Source organism: Dermochelys coriacea, chromosome 2 (assembly GCF_009764565.3).
Source record: "Dermochelys coriacea isolate rDerCor1 chromosome 2, rDerCor1.pri.v4, whole genome shotgun sequence".
NCBI classification, from domain to species: domain Eukaryota; kingdom Metazoa; phylum Chordata; order Testudines; family Dermochelyidae; genus Dermochelys; species Dermochelys coriacea.
The window spans coordinates 62,327,309-62,341,357 of record NC_050069.1 but is presented as its reverse complement, the minus strand read 5'-3'; the positions used below and the strand labels follow the sequence as shown (position 1 = coordinate 62,341,357).

The window sequence follows — 14,049 nt, the reverse complement described above, 5'->3', positions numbered from 1 at the left end:
AACTGGACGGGAGAAGCGAGCTCCACGGGGGGTCTGCGCCCCGCTGTGGGGCGGGCGGCACGGGGCAGTCTGCGCCCCTCCGGCGGGGCTTGGGGTGGTGTCTGTGCCCCTCCGGCGGGGGGACGGTGCTGGGGTGTGTGTGAGAGAGGCCTCGCTAGGCCCAGGCTGAAGCCGCAGCAGTTTTTGTTGTAACCTGGTTGCCTGACAACGCTGAGTAGCGTCGTAAAGAGGCCGAGGCCGAGGCCGCCGGCGCCGCCGCTCTGCGGCCGAGGAGCGTGTCCTGGCTCGGGGCCGCTCTGCGCGGGGCTGAGCTTTATCTGCCCTCAGGCCTCGCTCCGGTGCCCGCCTGCGCCTTCTCCCCTTATCGCTCTGATGCATTGTGTCGGTTTTTCGCAATTTGTATCTCTGTGGTTTAATAACCAGGCATTTTGATTTTTCGTATCTCCCGCAGGACATTTTGTCATGCATCTGTTTAAAAGTATTTATTTAGCGTTGATTGTCGTATTGCAAACGAACCCAATCTAAAGCTGTATAATACACATTTATTTTGGTAGCATCTTTCATACAAACCCATCTTGAACTGCTTTACATAGTTATATAGTAGCAGTGCGAGAGGGAAATTAAAAGGTATGGACAAAGGAGGAAACGGTGATTTTTTCCGATGAGATTTGAAAAGAAGTGGAGAATTGGAGGGAAAAGGTCCAGGAGGAAGCACCTTACTGATGGGAAGAGCTGCAGAAAGAAGAGGCTATTCTTATTACTGTTCAAAGGGATAGTGGGGAGGCAAGTGCTTATCGTTTTGGAAAAAAACAGGAAGTATTGCTGAAACATAACTTTATAATATAATAGCTCTGTGGTGGTATAATCTGTAAGTGCAGTGACTAAACGTGGCATCAAATTGTGGTAAACATGGTGGTCTTTTTTTAAAATGTATCTGTTCTACCCCCCCCCCCCCATCCTCTTGGGGATTTGCATAGAGTTGATGGGAATTGTGATTCTGTCTGTTCTTTTCTTATAGTAGCACTCTTCTTGCAGTACTGTACTAATGGCAGAATTATATACATAAATAGAAATGCAGGAGATCAGCTTGGATTTTGCTGATCAGTTTTCTTTTAAGTCTGTCATAGAATTGGAAAAGGGTGATGTGGGGGGAGAAAGAGAGGGAACATGTTGGAGAGACTCTTCTTCACATAAAAAATAAAATAGAAACAGTGTACATGTAGGTACCTTCACAACATCTTAGGAATGGCTACACTTGCAGATGTAGAGCGCTGTGAGTTAACGCTGCCTTCGTACAGCGCAGTAGGGAAAGCGCTGCAGTCTGTCACACTGACAGCTGCAAGCGCATTGGCGTGGCCACATTTGTGGCATTTACAGCGGCATTAGGAGCGGTGCATTGTGGGCAGCTATCCCACAGAGCGCCTCTTCCCATTCTGGTTCTGTGGCTTGTGGGAAGGAGGAGGGGAATGCGAGGCATTCTGAGTCCTGTCTCAAAGCCCCGTGATGCGTCGGTTCGCATCCCAGCATTCCCTTTGCTTCTGTCCGCATTTGGTCCCATCTTTCAACAGCTTTTGTACTGCGCACTCTCTTCCTTTTCGGTCTGTGGGAATGGAGCCCAAACTGCTGAGGAATATGCTGACTAGTCTCACCAGCACCTCATGTTTGGCAGTCGAGTTATTCCTTAAGATCCAAAGTGACAGTGAGGACTCTAACGACGATATTGACTCAAGTAATGCAAACGACACAAGTTTGCTTGTGGCATTCCGACATGCTCACCACCGTGGAATGCCACTTTTGGGCTTGGGAAACAAGCACTGAGTGGTGGGATCACATCGTCGTGCAAGTCTGGGATGACGAGCAGTGGCTGCAGAACTTTCAGATGAGAAAAGCCACTTTCATGGGACTGTGTGAGGAGCTCGCCCCCACCATGCGGCACGAGGACACGAGATTGAGAGGTGCCCTGATGCTGGAGAAGTGGGTGGCTATTGCAATTTGGAAGCTGGCAACTCCAGGCAGCTACCGATTGGTCGCTAACCAGTTTGGAGTGGGGAAGTCGACTGTTGGAATTGTGTTGATGCAAGTTTGCAGGGCCATTAATCTCATCCTGCTCAGAAGAACCGTGACTCCGGGTAACGTGCATGACATTGTGGCTGGCTTTGCACAAATGGGTTTTCCTAACTGCAGAGGGGCGATAGATGGGGAGCACATTCCAATTCTGGCACCAGCCCACCTAGCTTCTGAGTACGTTAATCGAAAGGGCTATTTCTCTGTGGTTCTCCAGGCGCTTGTGGATCACTGTGGGGATTTCATTGACATTAACGCAGGCTGGCCCGGAAAGGTGCATGATGCACGCATCTTTCATAACACTGGCCTGTTCAGGAAGCTGCAAGCCAGAACTTTTTTTTTCAGACCAGAAGATCACCGTAGGGGAAGTCGAAATGCCCATTATGATCCTTGGAGACGCTGCTTACCCTTTGATGCCGTGGCTCATGAAACCCTACATAGGGAGACTTGACAGCAGCAAGGAGCAGCTCAACAACAGGCTGAGCCAGTGCAGAATGACTGTGGAGTGTGCTTTTGGCCATTTAAAGGGTCGCTGGAGCTCTCTGTGTGGGAAGCTGGACCTGGCCAATGACCGCATCTCCATGGTTATATCAGCGTGCTGTACCCTCCATAACATTTGTGAAGGGAAGGGTGAACAAATTCCATGCATGAGTGAATCTGAGGTTCAACACCTGGAGGTTGAATTTGAACAGCCAGAGAGCAGGGCTATTAGAGGGGCCCAGCATGGGGCTGCAAGGATTAGGGATGCTTTGAGGGAGCAATTTGAGGCTGAAAGCCAACAGTAATATCTGGTGTGGTTCCCTGCATGGGAGTGAAGTGCCGGAAGAATCTGTGTTTGCTACGTATGATACGCTGATTTGCAGTGCTTGCTTTCGTGGGCTAAGGTTTCTTTTATGTTATGCAATAATAAAGAACGTTTTCAAAGCCAAAAAATCAATTTATTGAAAAGAAACACAACACAACTGCTTGGGAAACACAAAGGGCAAGGAGGTAGGATGGGGTGGGGAATGGAATGCTACAATCACAGTTTTGCGTATGTCCTGTCTGGAGTGCTGTGCAATGCATGCTGCACTTCAGGATGGCTATACTGCATGGTGATGGAGGTTGACTGCAGGGGGTAAGGTTCGTTGTTTTCAGGGGTGGGTGGTGAAGCTACAGGTGTTGGAGGCAGCTAGTGGTGGTAAGAGCCCAGATGTTGTTGGGGAAAGTGGTTTGGAGGTGACATGGCGGCACAAGGGAAGGAGTTTTGGGACAAAGGCTGCGGTGGGGGGTGGGGGCAGGCACAGTAGTTCTCTGCCTGCATGGCTACGAGTGCCTGGATCGAGTCTGCTTGGCGCTCCATAATGCTTATCAGCCACTCTGCTTTGGTGACAGCAATCCGCATTGAGCTGGCGGACCCTTCTTTCACTCTCCCGTTACTCCTGCACTTTTTTTATTTTCACTAGTTGAATGCTGCATGACTTCATGCAGCATGTCCTCTTTGCTTTTACGTGGCCTCTTCTTGATTCCATGCAGCCTCTTGGCCGTTGATAACACGGATGGCTGAGATCTCAAGGTTGCATCTGTAAAGGCAAAATACAACACTTAACAGAGGCAGCATTGTTCACACCAGACAGAGCAATGATTTCCCCGTATTTAAGAGCAAGCACAATAGCATAATTTGCCTGTCCCAAAGCGTGCATGCATAACCCACGAGAGCCCCAAAATGGTGAGTAAACACAGGGTCAAGTGTGACTGATTGTTTCATGGCTGTACTGTCCTCTGGATTTCTGTGCCTTGCAGAGAGCCAACTTTGGCAGGGGGCCCTTGTACTGAACACTGTCCCCACATTTTCCACATTTTCGCTGCTGAGGGTGACCAGGGAAACAAGGGAGGGTTTTCTACTGCAATGCGGCTTCCGCCCTGGCCCATATGCAGCTTGCCTGTGTGGAGCAATGGTCCCCCCCACTCCTCACGGTACAATGGCATGGAGAAGTTAGCCTTACTGGGATGAGGACAACAGTGGCTCTCCCAAAAAACCTGCGTAAGCGCATTGCCCAAGTTCTGGCTGAGACCTTTGAAGAGATCACCGAGGCCAATTACCGTGATGTGAGAGAGCTTATCAATGCCCTATGCCACATCTAGGCATGCATGCAGCCCTAACCCTCCTCGCCCCAAGAGCCCACACGGAATAATTTCCTTCCCAAAATAAAAGCCGCTACCGGGAACCTTCTCTGGTCTTTGTCTTCCTCAAGCGCCGGCCACCATGACTGGCTACCTTCCTTCTGGCTTGAAAACAGCTCCTGGCTGCATGCGTCTCGGGATTCTGGGGTATCTTCCTCCACAAGAGCACCCTCGCTCCCGCTTTGCTGCTGCTCCTCCTCCTCTTGCCTTGTTGTACTGGCCTCTGAGGTGTCCATGGTGGTACTTGGCGTGGAGGTGGGGTCGCCCTCAGGTATTGCGTCCAGCTCTTTGTAAGGTCGCGGGGGCATCACCGGAGTGGCTGTTTGCTTCTCTGGCTTTGTGGTAAGCATTCTGCAGCTCCTTCACTTTAACCCTGCACTGCAGTGCGTCCTGGTCATGGCCCCTTTCCAGCATGGCCCTTGAGATCTGCCCCAAGATATTGTAATTCCTGCAGCTGGAGCCGCAGCTGGGACTGGACAGCTTCCTCCCCCCAAACACTGATGAGGTCAAGCACCTCGCCATTGCTCCATACTGGGGCTCGCCTGGTGTGTGGAGGCATGGTCACCTGGAAAGATTTGCTGAGAGCACTCCATGCCTGGCTGATCAAACAGGAAAGGGATTTTCAAAATTCCCAGAGAATTTAAAGGGTGGGTCTGACAGTTGGTCACCTGAGGGCAGGGCAGTAGAGGTCAAAGTGATGACTAGAGTGGCTACAACAGGCATTGTGGGATACTTCTGGAGGCCAGTCACAGCTCAATAACAGACCAGGGCATCCACACTGGTGCTGCGGTGCTCCAGCGGTGGTGCAGCAGACGTTATTCCATTCACTGAGGTGGAGTACCAGCAGCACTGTAGCCGCAGAGCCAGAGTGCTCTACGTGCCTTGCCATGGATGCGTAGTGAGCTAGGGTGCCCAGGGCTCCTTTATTGCTCTATAACTCGAAAGTGTAGCCAAGCCGTTAGTATAGTGAATCTTGTTTAGGCACCAGTCCTGCATAGATGTGTGCCCATCTAAAAAAGGAAATTTGCATAAGTGATACCTAATGATTATTAAAGAGTCAACTAGTGGAGTGCAATTTAGAGATATAAAAAGCATGACAGAGTAGAGAACAAGAAAATAATCAAGAAGGGAAACACTCTAGCTGATCTATATGATGCATAGATGTACGCTATCTGAAAATTTTTATAAGAGTATTCTTTAAATATATTTCAGAAGATAGTTTTAAAAATTGTTACAGGTCTTTCTCCTTCCCTGTTTTATGTTTAGAAGGGTTTTTGGTTGGGCCTGAGAGCAACACCACCAAGTATGCTCAGATCCCAATCACCTGACTCTGCCTTTCGCTCTGCACACAGCTGCCTGGTGATTGCTGCTGCTTCATTTTTGGCTCTGTTGCTTTTACTAGTAATAACCTTCCTGAAGGGTCTAGAAAAATGTGTGTATGGTCAACAAAACAGTGAAAATGGTGATACGCAAAGTGCTGTCAAATGCCCAACTGAAATGGAAAAAAAAAATTTTCTCTAGTATATGTGAATTACAGTAATTTGTGGTCCTAATACCAGAACAAGCTCTACTTGGGGATCTCTGTAAACCACATGGAGCCCCACTGAGGTTAATGGAGCTTCGTGTGATTTTAGGGGTTTAGCACCCACAAAATTCTTTACAGGATTGGGGCCTAAGGGGTTACTTATAATTCTAGAAGAAACATTTTCAGATGAAAGTATGATTTGCATGTTGAGAATGTCCCTTTAATCCTCACAGCATCCCTGTTCAGAAAGTAATTTCCTTTGATATCTTTTGGCTAGTTTCTAAATTTTTCTTGGGGAAAAAAAATTGAATGCTGAAAAAATGAAATTGCGTGCTTTTTCTGTGCTTTTGAACTAAAACCAGAAACTATTAAAAATGAGATGATCTCTTAAACTGCTACTATAGATCACAAAATTGAATAGAAATAAATCATTCACATTTTTATTAAGCAAAAATATTTTCTGAACCAGTGTATACAACAACCCTCAAAATGTTAATAGTGTGCTTTTGAAGTACAAGTAAACTTCATGTTTTCTCCTCCTTTTCCCCTTTTCTCTCTCCTCCCACTTTTTTTTTTTTTTTTTCTGTATAACAAATCCTTTCTAATAATTTGTTTGGCAGTTGGCTCTCAGGCTTCTTTCACAGGGCTTATGAATTCATGCACACTTTTAAAAAGGTCTACCAAGGAAAAAGGAGTGAGCTAAAACATTTAATTATTTTCCCAGCCTTCCTTGCCTTTTAGCCAAGTGAAAGATGGCATCCTGAATCAACAATGCTAGTATGTTTGATTAATTTGTTTTACTCAGGGTGGAGTTTGAGCTTTCTTCGCATTCGGTTGAGTACTTGTGCAGTTAAAAAATATCTGGATAGATACCTTGTCTTTTTGTTATTCTTCATGACGATTTTCAGCAATCTTTGCTAAAAAGTTAAAAAAAATTAGGGTGTTCATATTATCTGTTTTAGAGCTTACCAACATCCACTTACCAATTTTTAAAATCTCTTGAACCAGGTTTGGCATCATCATACTATTGTGCTGTTACTTGAAACAGAACTCTTAGGAAACAATCCCAGTGTTTATATATGCTAGTCTAAGTGAAGGTCAGAAATTCAATTGCCACAGTCGAATGAGACTTTTTTCAGTGCATGACGGCACTGCATTGGTATTCTTGCAGGCGAGTATGCTGCAATGGATAGTTGGCGTGAGCAAACATAGAAAACTAGGGAGCTTACTATGAAAGGCTACTTTTTCCATTCAAAATAACTTTTGTGATTCAGTGATCTTCTGTAGTGTTGCAAGGCTGAGTATAATATAAGTATGTAGCTGGGAACATGTTCTCTTCGTGTTACTTTTATCCTTTGACTTTATCAGTATGCAAAACTAATGAGATTAAGGATTTAGGACAGTCAGATGGGGAATTTATTTTCAGAATTGATTGACCTATATCACTAGAAAGACAACTGGGCTGTCCCAGGACTGCCTCATTTATGAGAACCACCTAATATTTTTACAATGCTAATTAAAGAATAACATTATATATTTAATGCAATTGCTTTATCCTAAGATTTTACTGTAACTCAGGAGTCAATATTTATTTGCTATCACATTACACTGCATATACACTTCATTTTTATTGCAATGATTTCTTTCTGCATTGTCACTTTCCAGCTATCTCTTCTCATTTCATATTTTTCTCTCCAAATGTGTTTTTTGTTTAACCACATTGCATCTCACCCCTTTAGGCTTTGCCCATTTTTTAAACTCTGTTGGCCCTTTGATCAGGATGTGCAGGCAAATAAATGATAGACACATCGTAGAGCCCTGCTCAGATACAAAATTTGTATCTGCATCTGATTCACAATCCGCAAACATGGTCTGCGGATATCTGCATCTGTATCCATGGATATAAAGCAGATATCTGCAGATTTGTAGTGCTCTGCACGTGGGATGGATTTAAGTGGAAGGTCACAACTTTATTAATTTAACACTGGGAAGGGGTGCTGTATCTCCTCTACCCGTTCTGACATCCAGGCATTTAATTGGCTGCAGTGTGGGGTTAAAGAGCTCCCACTTTGTCACAAGTACTTTGGGGTGGACCTTCTTAAGCCCACCCCTAGGTTTCAGCTGACTTTTTATTCTAGGGACGGGGACGGATAGGCTGAGAGAGCAAAGCAGCTACCCTGGTCTCCTATCCCCAGCCAGTGGGAAGATGGTGGATGGCGGACCTGAGGGGGCAATCGCTTTCTTGGAGCGCATGCGCTCTCACATCCCCCATCCTTCCTTCAGAGCACTGAATTTCATCCCCCTGTTGACTGTGGGAAAGGGGGTATGTTCATTTTATGTCTCTACTAGTATAGTTTCAACAGGAAGCTTACAAAGTGAATTCTGTGCAATTTATGCTTAGGCCCAGATACTGCAAACACTTACCCATGTGCTTAATTTTACTCACTTAAGTAGCTCCTATGACTTCAAAGGGGCTACTAAAGTGATTAAAATTAAACACATGAATAATGTTTGAAGGATTTGGGATTGTAATTATCACCTTAGTTTGATATTTATTACATTTTACATATTACATTTATGTGTACTCTTTATAGACTTAACCTTATAAACCCTTACTCCCAACACAATCAGTGGAAGTACTTGCATGAGTAAAGATTAGCAGGATTTGGCCTTGTATGCAGTTCATTGTCATTCTTTTCATACTCTGCTTTTATTTAGATGGCATATGTTTAGTTAGAATGTCATTTAAACATCATATTGAAGAATTTACTAACCTCTAACTATTGGACCAAATTCATCTCACCTGTAACTTCATTGTCCATGAATTTGACCTATTTGAATTTGTATTATGATACTACTTAGAGGCATAGATGCTGGAACTAGAAGTGGGGGGTGCTGCCACACCCGCTGGCTTGAAATGATTTCCATTATATACAGGGTTTACAGTTTGGTTCAATGGCTCTCAGCACACCCACTATAAAACATGTTCCAGCACCCCTGCTTAGAGGCCCCAACTAAGATCAGGGCTGCTATGTACTAAATAGACATTGTACTAACATGAAGTCAAAGAAGGTCCCTGCTCTGAGGTGTTTACAACTAAATTGACAAGACAGACACTGTGTGTGTGTGTGTGTGTGGGGGGGGGGAATAATTGGCAACCTTCTCTTGATCTACAAAACTTATAATTTATGATATCTAAATAAAAGCAAAGTATGAAAAGTGAGCCAATTAATAAACTACACTTGAGGTGAAATTCCTGCTAACCTTTACTCATGCAAGTAGTTCCACTGACTTTGTTGGGAATCAGGGTTTATAGGGTATTTAAGTTATGAAGCTATTTCTGCAAAACTAGTAACAACATTTTAAAAAGTTGGGAACTTTGCTTATTGAACATATTAAGGTCCCAGACTTCAAAACGTTTATGCATGTGCTTGAAGTTAAGTGTGTGTAAGTGATTGCAGGATTGAGGTTTAAAGCAACAACAGTTAACTGGAGTTTCATTACTCATAAAATCAGTTATTGGAACACAATACAATTATAATGCATCATATCAACTATAGGCTATATAATGGGTCTCTTTCCTTACTCCTTTGCATCATGTTGACTAGTAATCTTGATGGTTTTTCTCCCCTCCTCCTATAGGTGGAAAATGTGGGAGGACATGGCATTCTTCTGATCTCATTCCCAATTTAAACTGCTAAACTAATCAGTGCTAAATATTCTTTTCAGCGATTTTAGCAGTTGAAAATCTGTCATATTTAGGAGCTGCTCAGTATTGTTCTGTTACTGGATTAAATTATTTTGTTAAAGAAAAATCTTTTAAAAGAGAATAGAATAATCTATATTTGAAAAATTATTGAGACTGTCTTTTGGAATCTTAATTTCTCTCTGAAGAGAAATTTCAAAGACTGCAACATTTTAGATCAGATATCTCTAGGGCGGAGGTTGTCTTTTACAATTGTTTAACGTTTGCACTTCTTAGGCAGATGGATGCAGTAATTTTGATGACTAAACTTGAGTTGATTGATTAAGGCTATTAATAGTTTAACTGATCGTAAATTTCTGCTGATACTGAAGAGGAATCATATTAGTACAATGATATGTATCTTTCCTAGAACTGAAGAAATGATGGCAAATGATTTAGACCAGTTTATTGAAGATCAAAAGGCCAAGTTGGCACAAGACAAAGCAGAACTTGAAAATGATCCTCCTTATATGGAGATAAGGGTAAGACTACTACATTGTTTACCTATTTCAAACAGTTTTATTGTTGGAATCTTGGTTTAAGTCTGCTTCTATTGTACTGATAAGAGTTTCTACTTTATAAAGGTATTCTATTACTGAGTTACCTGTTGGAGAAAGACCCATTAGAAATTATTTTACATCTGTGCTTATAGGGACACTGTCAAATCAAATTTGCCACCACATTTAACTTTTAAATAAACATTCACAAATGTGAAGACCAGTATAAAAGTTTTCTAAATTTGAATGGAAACCAACCCAAATATTGCTCTCGTACATCAGAACCTCAAAATAAAATCGCCTTGAAATGAATTAGTCTGCTTTCATTATCCAAGCTTAAAAAATAAACAGTACAAATAGAATTAACAAATAAGTAAATAATTAATTTTTTTTTTTAATGGTCAGTTCAGTAAGGTACTATTCAGACCACAGGTAATAACGCTAAAAATATTAAATGTTTAACTTCATTTATTACTATGATATATTTTTGAGTATTTTGTGTCTCAGGTATTTGCTGTTTATTTAGGAGCACACTAAACAATGTCAAATTTTTTTTGCTTTATTTGAAAAATATAGTCATAGGTAAATTTTGTTAGTGTTTTTGCCATGTGAAATTTATTTGCGGTTTTATTTTTGTACAGATTATCATAATCAGGGATTGTCACTATTTATTCAAAAACTTTTCACTTAAACAATACTTCAGAATTATTTCAAAATAGAGAAACCCCCCCTTGTGTTGTCAAGAAGTTGCATTGCAGCATCGAGACTCCATGAGGTATCAAAAGTGTTTTTTCCTGTAAAAAGTACTAATAAAGTCCCCAGTCTCGCATATATTTAAACATGTGCATAACTTTTCTGACAGGAGTAGTCTCATTGACATCAGTGGGCCTTCTCACATGAGTAAAATTATGCACATGCATATGTTTGCAAGAGTAGGGCTGAATTCATTGTTAGAAATTGTATCTGAATGATGATATGAGCTGGAACATGCAGGTACCTATGGGAGGATGTCCAATAAATATGTTTTTCCACCAATATTGCTCAAAAGTTTCCAAACACACACACTCATCAAGAAAGAGATTTGGGAATCATCAAGAAAGGGATAGATAATAAAACAGAAAATATCATATTGCTTCTATATGAATCTATGGTATCGCCACATCTTGAATACTGTGTGCAGATGTGGTTGCCCCATGAATTGGAAAAGGTTCAGAAAAGGGCTACAAAAATGATCAGGGGTATAGAACGGCTTCCGTATGAGGAGAGATTAATAAGACTGGGACTTTTCAGCTTAGAAAAGAGGCGACTAAGGGGGGATATGATAGAGGTCTATTAAAATCATGACTGGTATAGAGAAAGTAAATAAGGATATGTTGTTTACTTCTTCTCATAATACAAGAACAAGGGGCCACCAAATGAAATTAATAGGTAGCAGGTTTAAAACAAACACAAGAAAGTATTTTTTCACGCAAGGCACTGTCAACCTTTGGAACTTCTTGCCAGAGGGTGTTGTGAAGGTCAATACTATAGCTGGGTTCAAAAGGGAACTAGATAGATTCATGGAAGATCGGTCCATCAATGGCTATTAGCCAGGATGAGCAGGAATGGTGTCCCTAGCCTCTGTTTGCCAGAAGCTGAGATTGCGTGACAGGGCATGGATGACTTGATGATAACCTGTCGGTTCATTCCCTCAGGGCACCTGCCATTGGCTACTGTCAATGCTGAAAAAACCGGGATGCTGGGTTTGATGTACCTTTGTATGGCCGTTCTTATGATGTTAATATTTTGAGAAGGGTCAGAAAACTAAAGACCTGCCTCACCACTGTTGACAACCTTGCTAGCTTTTCATTGGTGCTTATAATGTGATTTGAGACTGGGGCTACATATGGAAGAAGGTTCTCTTTAAAAACTTGGGCTAGCATACCCCTGGCCCTGTTTGAGTGCTATGCACCTAATTCTAAAGCTATAAAGATCTGATAATCTTGCAGATCACTTTAATTTGCTCATTAATGGGAGTACTTACATGGAGAAAGTTTTATGCTTTCCTATGATTTCTATGACTCTGTCCTAGCTATCCTGAATCATGCCCTTGATGAAGAGAAGGTTTTGGTTAGTCAGCATTGTATGTGTGCACCTGTTGGTTCTGATCTATAAAGCCCTAACTGGCTTGGGGACTTGCCTACTTTCTTCGGTATGTAAGAGAGAGAGTTGCTGGTAAGACTTTCTCTGAGTCAGGTTGAGACTTTGGAACTTGCTATCCTACCTAGTCTGCATATTGACATCTAGGGCACACTGCAAAACATATCTGGTCAGATGTTTGGGGGTGAGTTGTGGCTTGGGTGTGTTTGTAGATTGTTTTTGTTCACAAATAAACATTCCATTATGGATGTTGCCAACCCAAGTATTGCAGTATTGCAATGTTGAAATTGAAATAAAATGTTTATAAGTTCAAAATGACACGTGTGATCAGAGAGAGTCTTCCATTTTGTTAACTAGTAGTATTTAATTACAAATAGACAGGTTACAGCTACTGTCTGCAGAACACTCAGAAATAATCCACACATCAGCATGATAAATTTCAATACTAATTGACTGCAGTCTTGAACCAATATTGGCTATATGCGTCTCAAATCATGTTCTGAGACAAGGATTTAATTTAATCTTTGTGGGAGGGGATTGTCTCTCACTTCTCTCGAGCAATATTTCAAATGGAGGGAATGCATTGCTTTTCACTTTCGAAGGGGGATGCAAAAATTAGTTTGGGGTGGGGCTGTTGACTGTCTTTCATTTACCGAGTCTAATTTTGGTGCTTATTGAATTGGTAGTCAATGAACCTCAAACACAAGCCCTACTTTGAAGTTAAGTAGATTACTTCTAATTAAACTTTCCTTTCCATCTCATGCGTCCCATTATCCTGCCTCAGTTGATTTTTAGATTCCTGTTCGCCTATCCTGGGATTCTCTTTCTGGGATGGTGGGGGAAGGTTAGTCAGAGTTCCTGCTTTTAGAATATGTTTTTTTTGCAGTTCACCAATCCTGCATTTATTCTTCCCCTTCCTCTGCCTGCTGTCCTGTGCTACTCTATTTGTCTTTTGCTGTGTTTCCTATTTCTTGTTTCACCCATTATAATCTTATTCCCTCTTCCTGGTGTCTCTTGCATGGTCCTTGTGTTTTCTTGCGTGATTGTGTACCCATGATTCTCTATAATAGCTTCATTTTCAGGGTGCTGAGAGGAGGCAGGCTTTCATCCTTGCCTCCCCTAAACTTACTGCCTAACCGCTGTTCAGAGCAGCTCCAAGGAGTGGGGTGAGATGAACGAGTCATTCCTGTTGAACTGTTTGGGTGGGTGTGGGCGTACAATAGAGACACTAGTCTGGACTTGACCCACCATGCCCAGATATTCATTTAGCACAGTAGTTTTCAATCCGTGGTCTGTGGACCTCTGGGGGTCCACAGACTAAGATTTCCAAAGGAGTCCACACCTCCATTCACATTTTTTTTAGGGGTCTGAAAAGGAAAAGCAGTTGAAAACCACTAATTTAGCAGATGACTAGTCGTGGTGCCAAGTAAGGTGGATCAGATCTCTTGGGGAAAAATACAGAGCATGGATAGGCTATGAAATCCCTGTGAGTACATAATCAATTTGAAGTGCTGTTGGAGATCAAATGTAGCAGAGTAATTATTGCATTAATACAGGAGCTACTTTTTAATATCCGTGAAATACACTATCTATTACGTGTATTAAAAAATAACCAAAACCCTCTGTTTTGCAGTCAAAAGTTAAATAATGTTGTTTCAAGTATGTTATGGCTATTTCGCTTATCTATTCTTGCAAAGATATACATTTTTTTTCTTTTCAGAGCAAAGGTGCAGAGAAGCTTTCTGAGACCAGCAAAGTGTTAATGTCTATGGCTAAAGAAAATATACCACCAAACAGTCAACAGAACTATCTTCTAGGTATGATATGTCTTTAATACATATAATTTTTCAGGTGTAGATAGTGAAGTGCTATCTTAGAAATCTTTACACAACTTAGAAAAAATGAATTCTTTGGAT

At 42.1% G+C, this 14,049-nt stretch overlaps 1 protein-coding gene across 18 annotated transcripts in view; it reads left to right on the top strand.

Moving 5' to 3' along the window:
• CSPP1 (centrosome and spindle pole associated protein 1) overlaps nucleotides 1-14,049 on the top strand; it is a 178,969-nt gene that overhangs the window by 2,911 nt on the left and 162,009 nt on the right. For 16 of the 18 annotated variants that reach the window (XM_043507756.1, XM_043507760.1, XM_043507763.1 and 13 more), the window contains 3 exons: nucleotides 6,761-6,923; nucleotides 9,868-9,979; nucleotides 13,854-13,950. In XM_043507756.1, coding sequence (XP_043363691.1) covers nucleotides 6,895-6,923; nucleotides 9,868-9,979; nucleotides 13,854-13,950 — 238 coding nt within the window. In that variant the 5' untranslated portion in view covers nucleotides 6,761-6,894. Of the gene's footprint in view, nucleotides 1-6,760; nucleotides 6,924-7,965; nucleotides 8,076-9,867; nucleotides 9,980-13,853; nucleotides 13,951-14,049 lie in introns of those variants that run through there. The other 2 variants (XM_043507757.1, XM_043507755.1) reach the window with 2 other exon arrangements.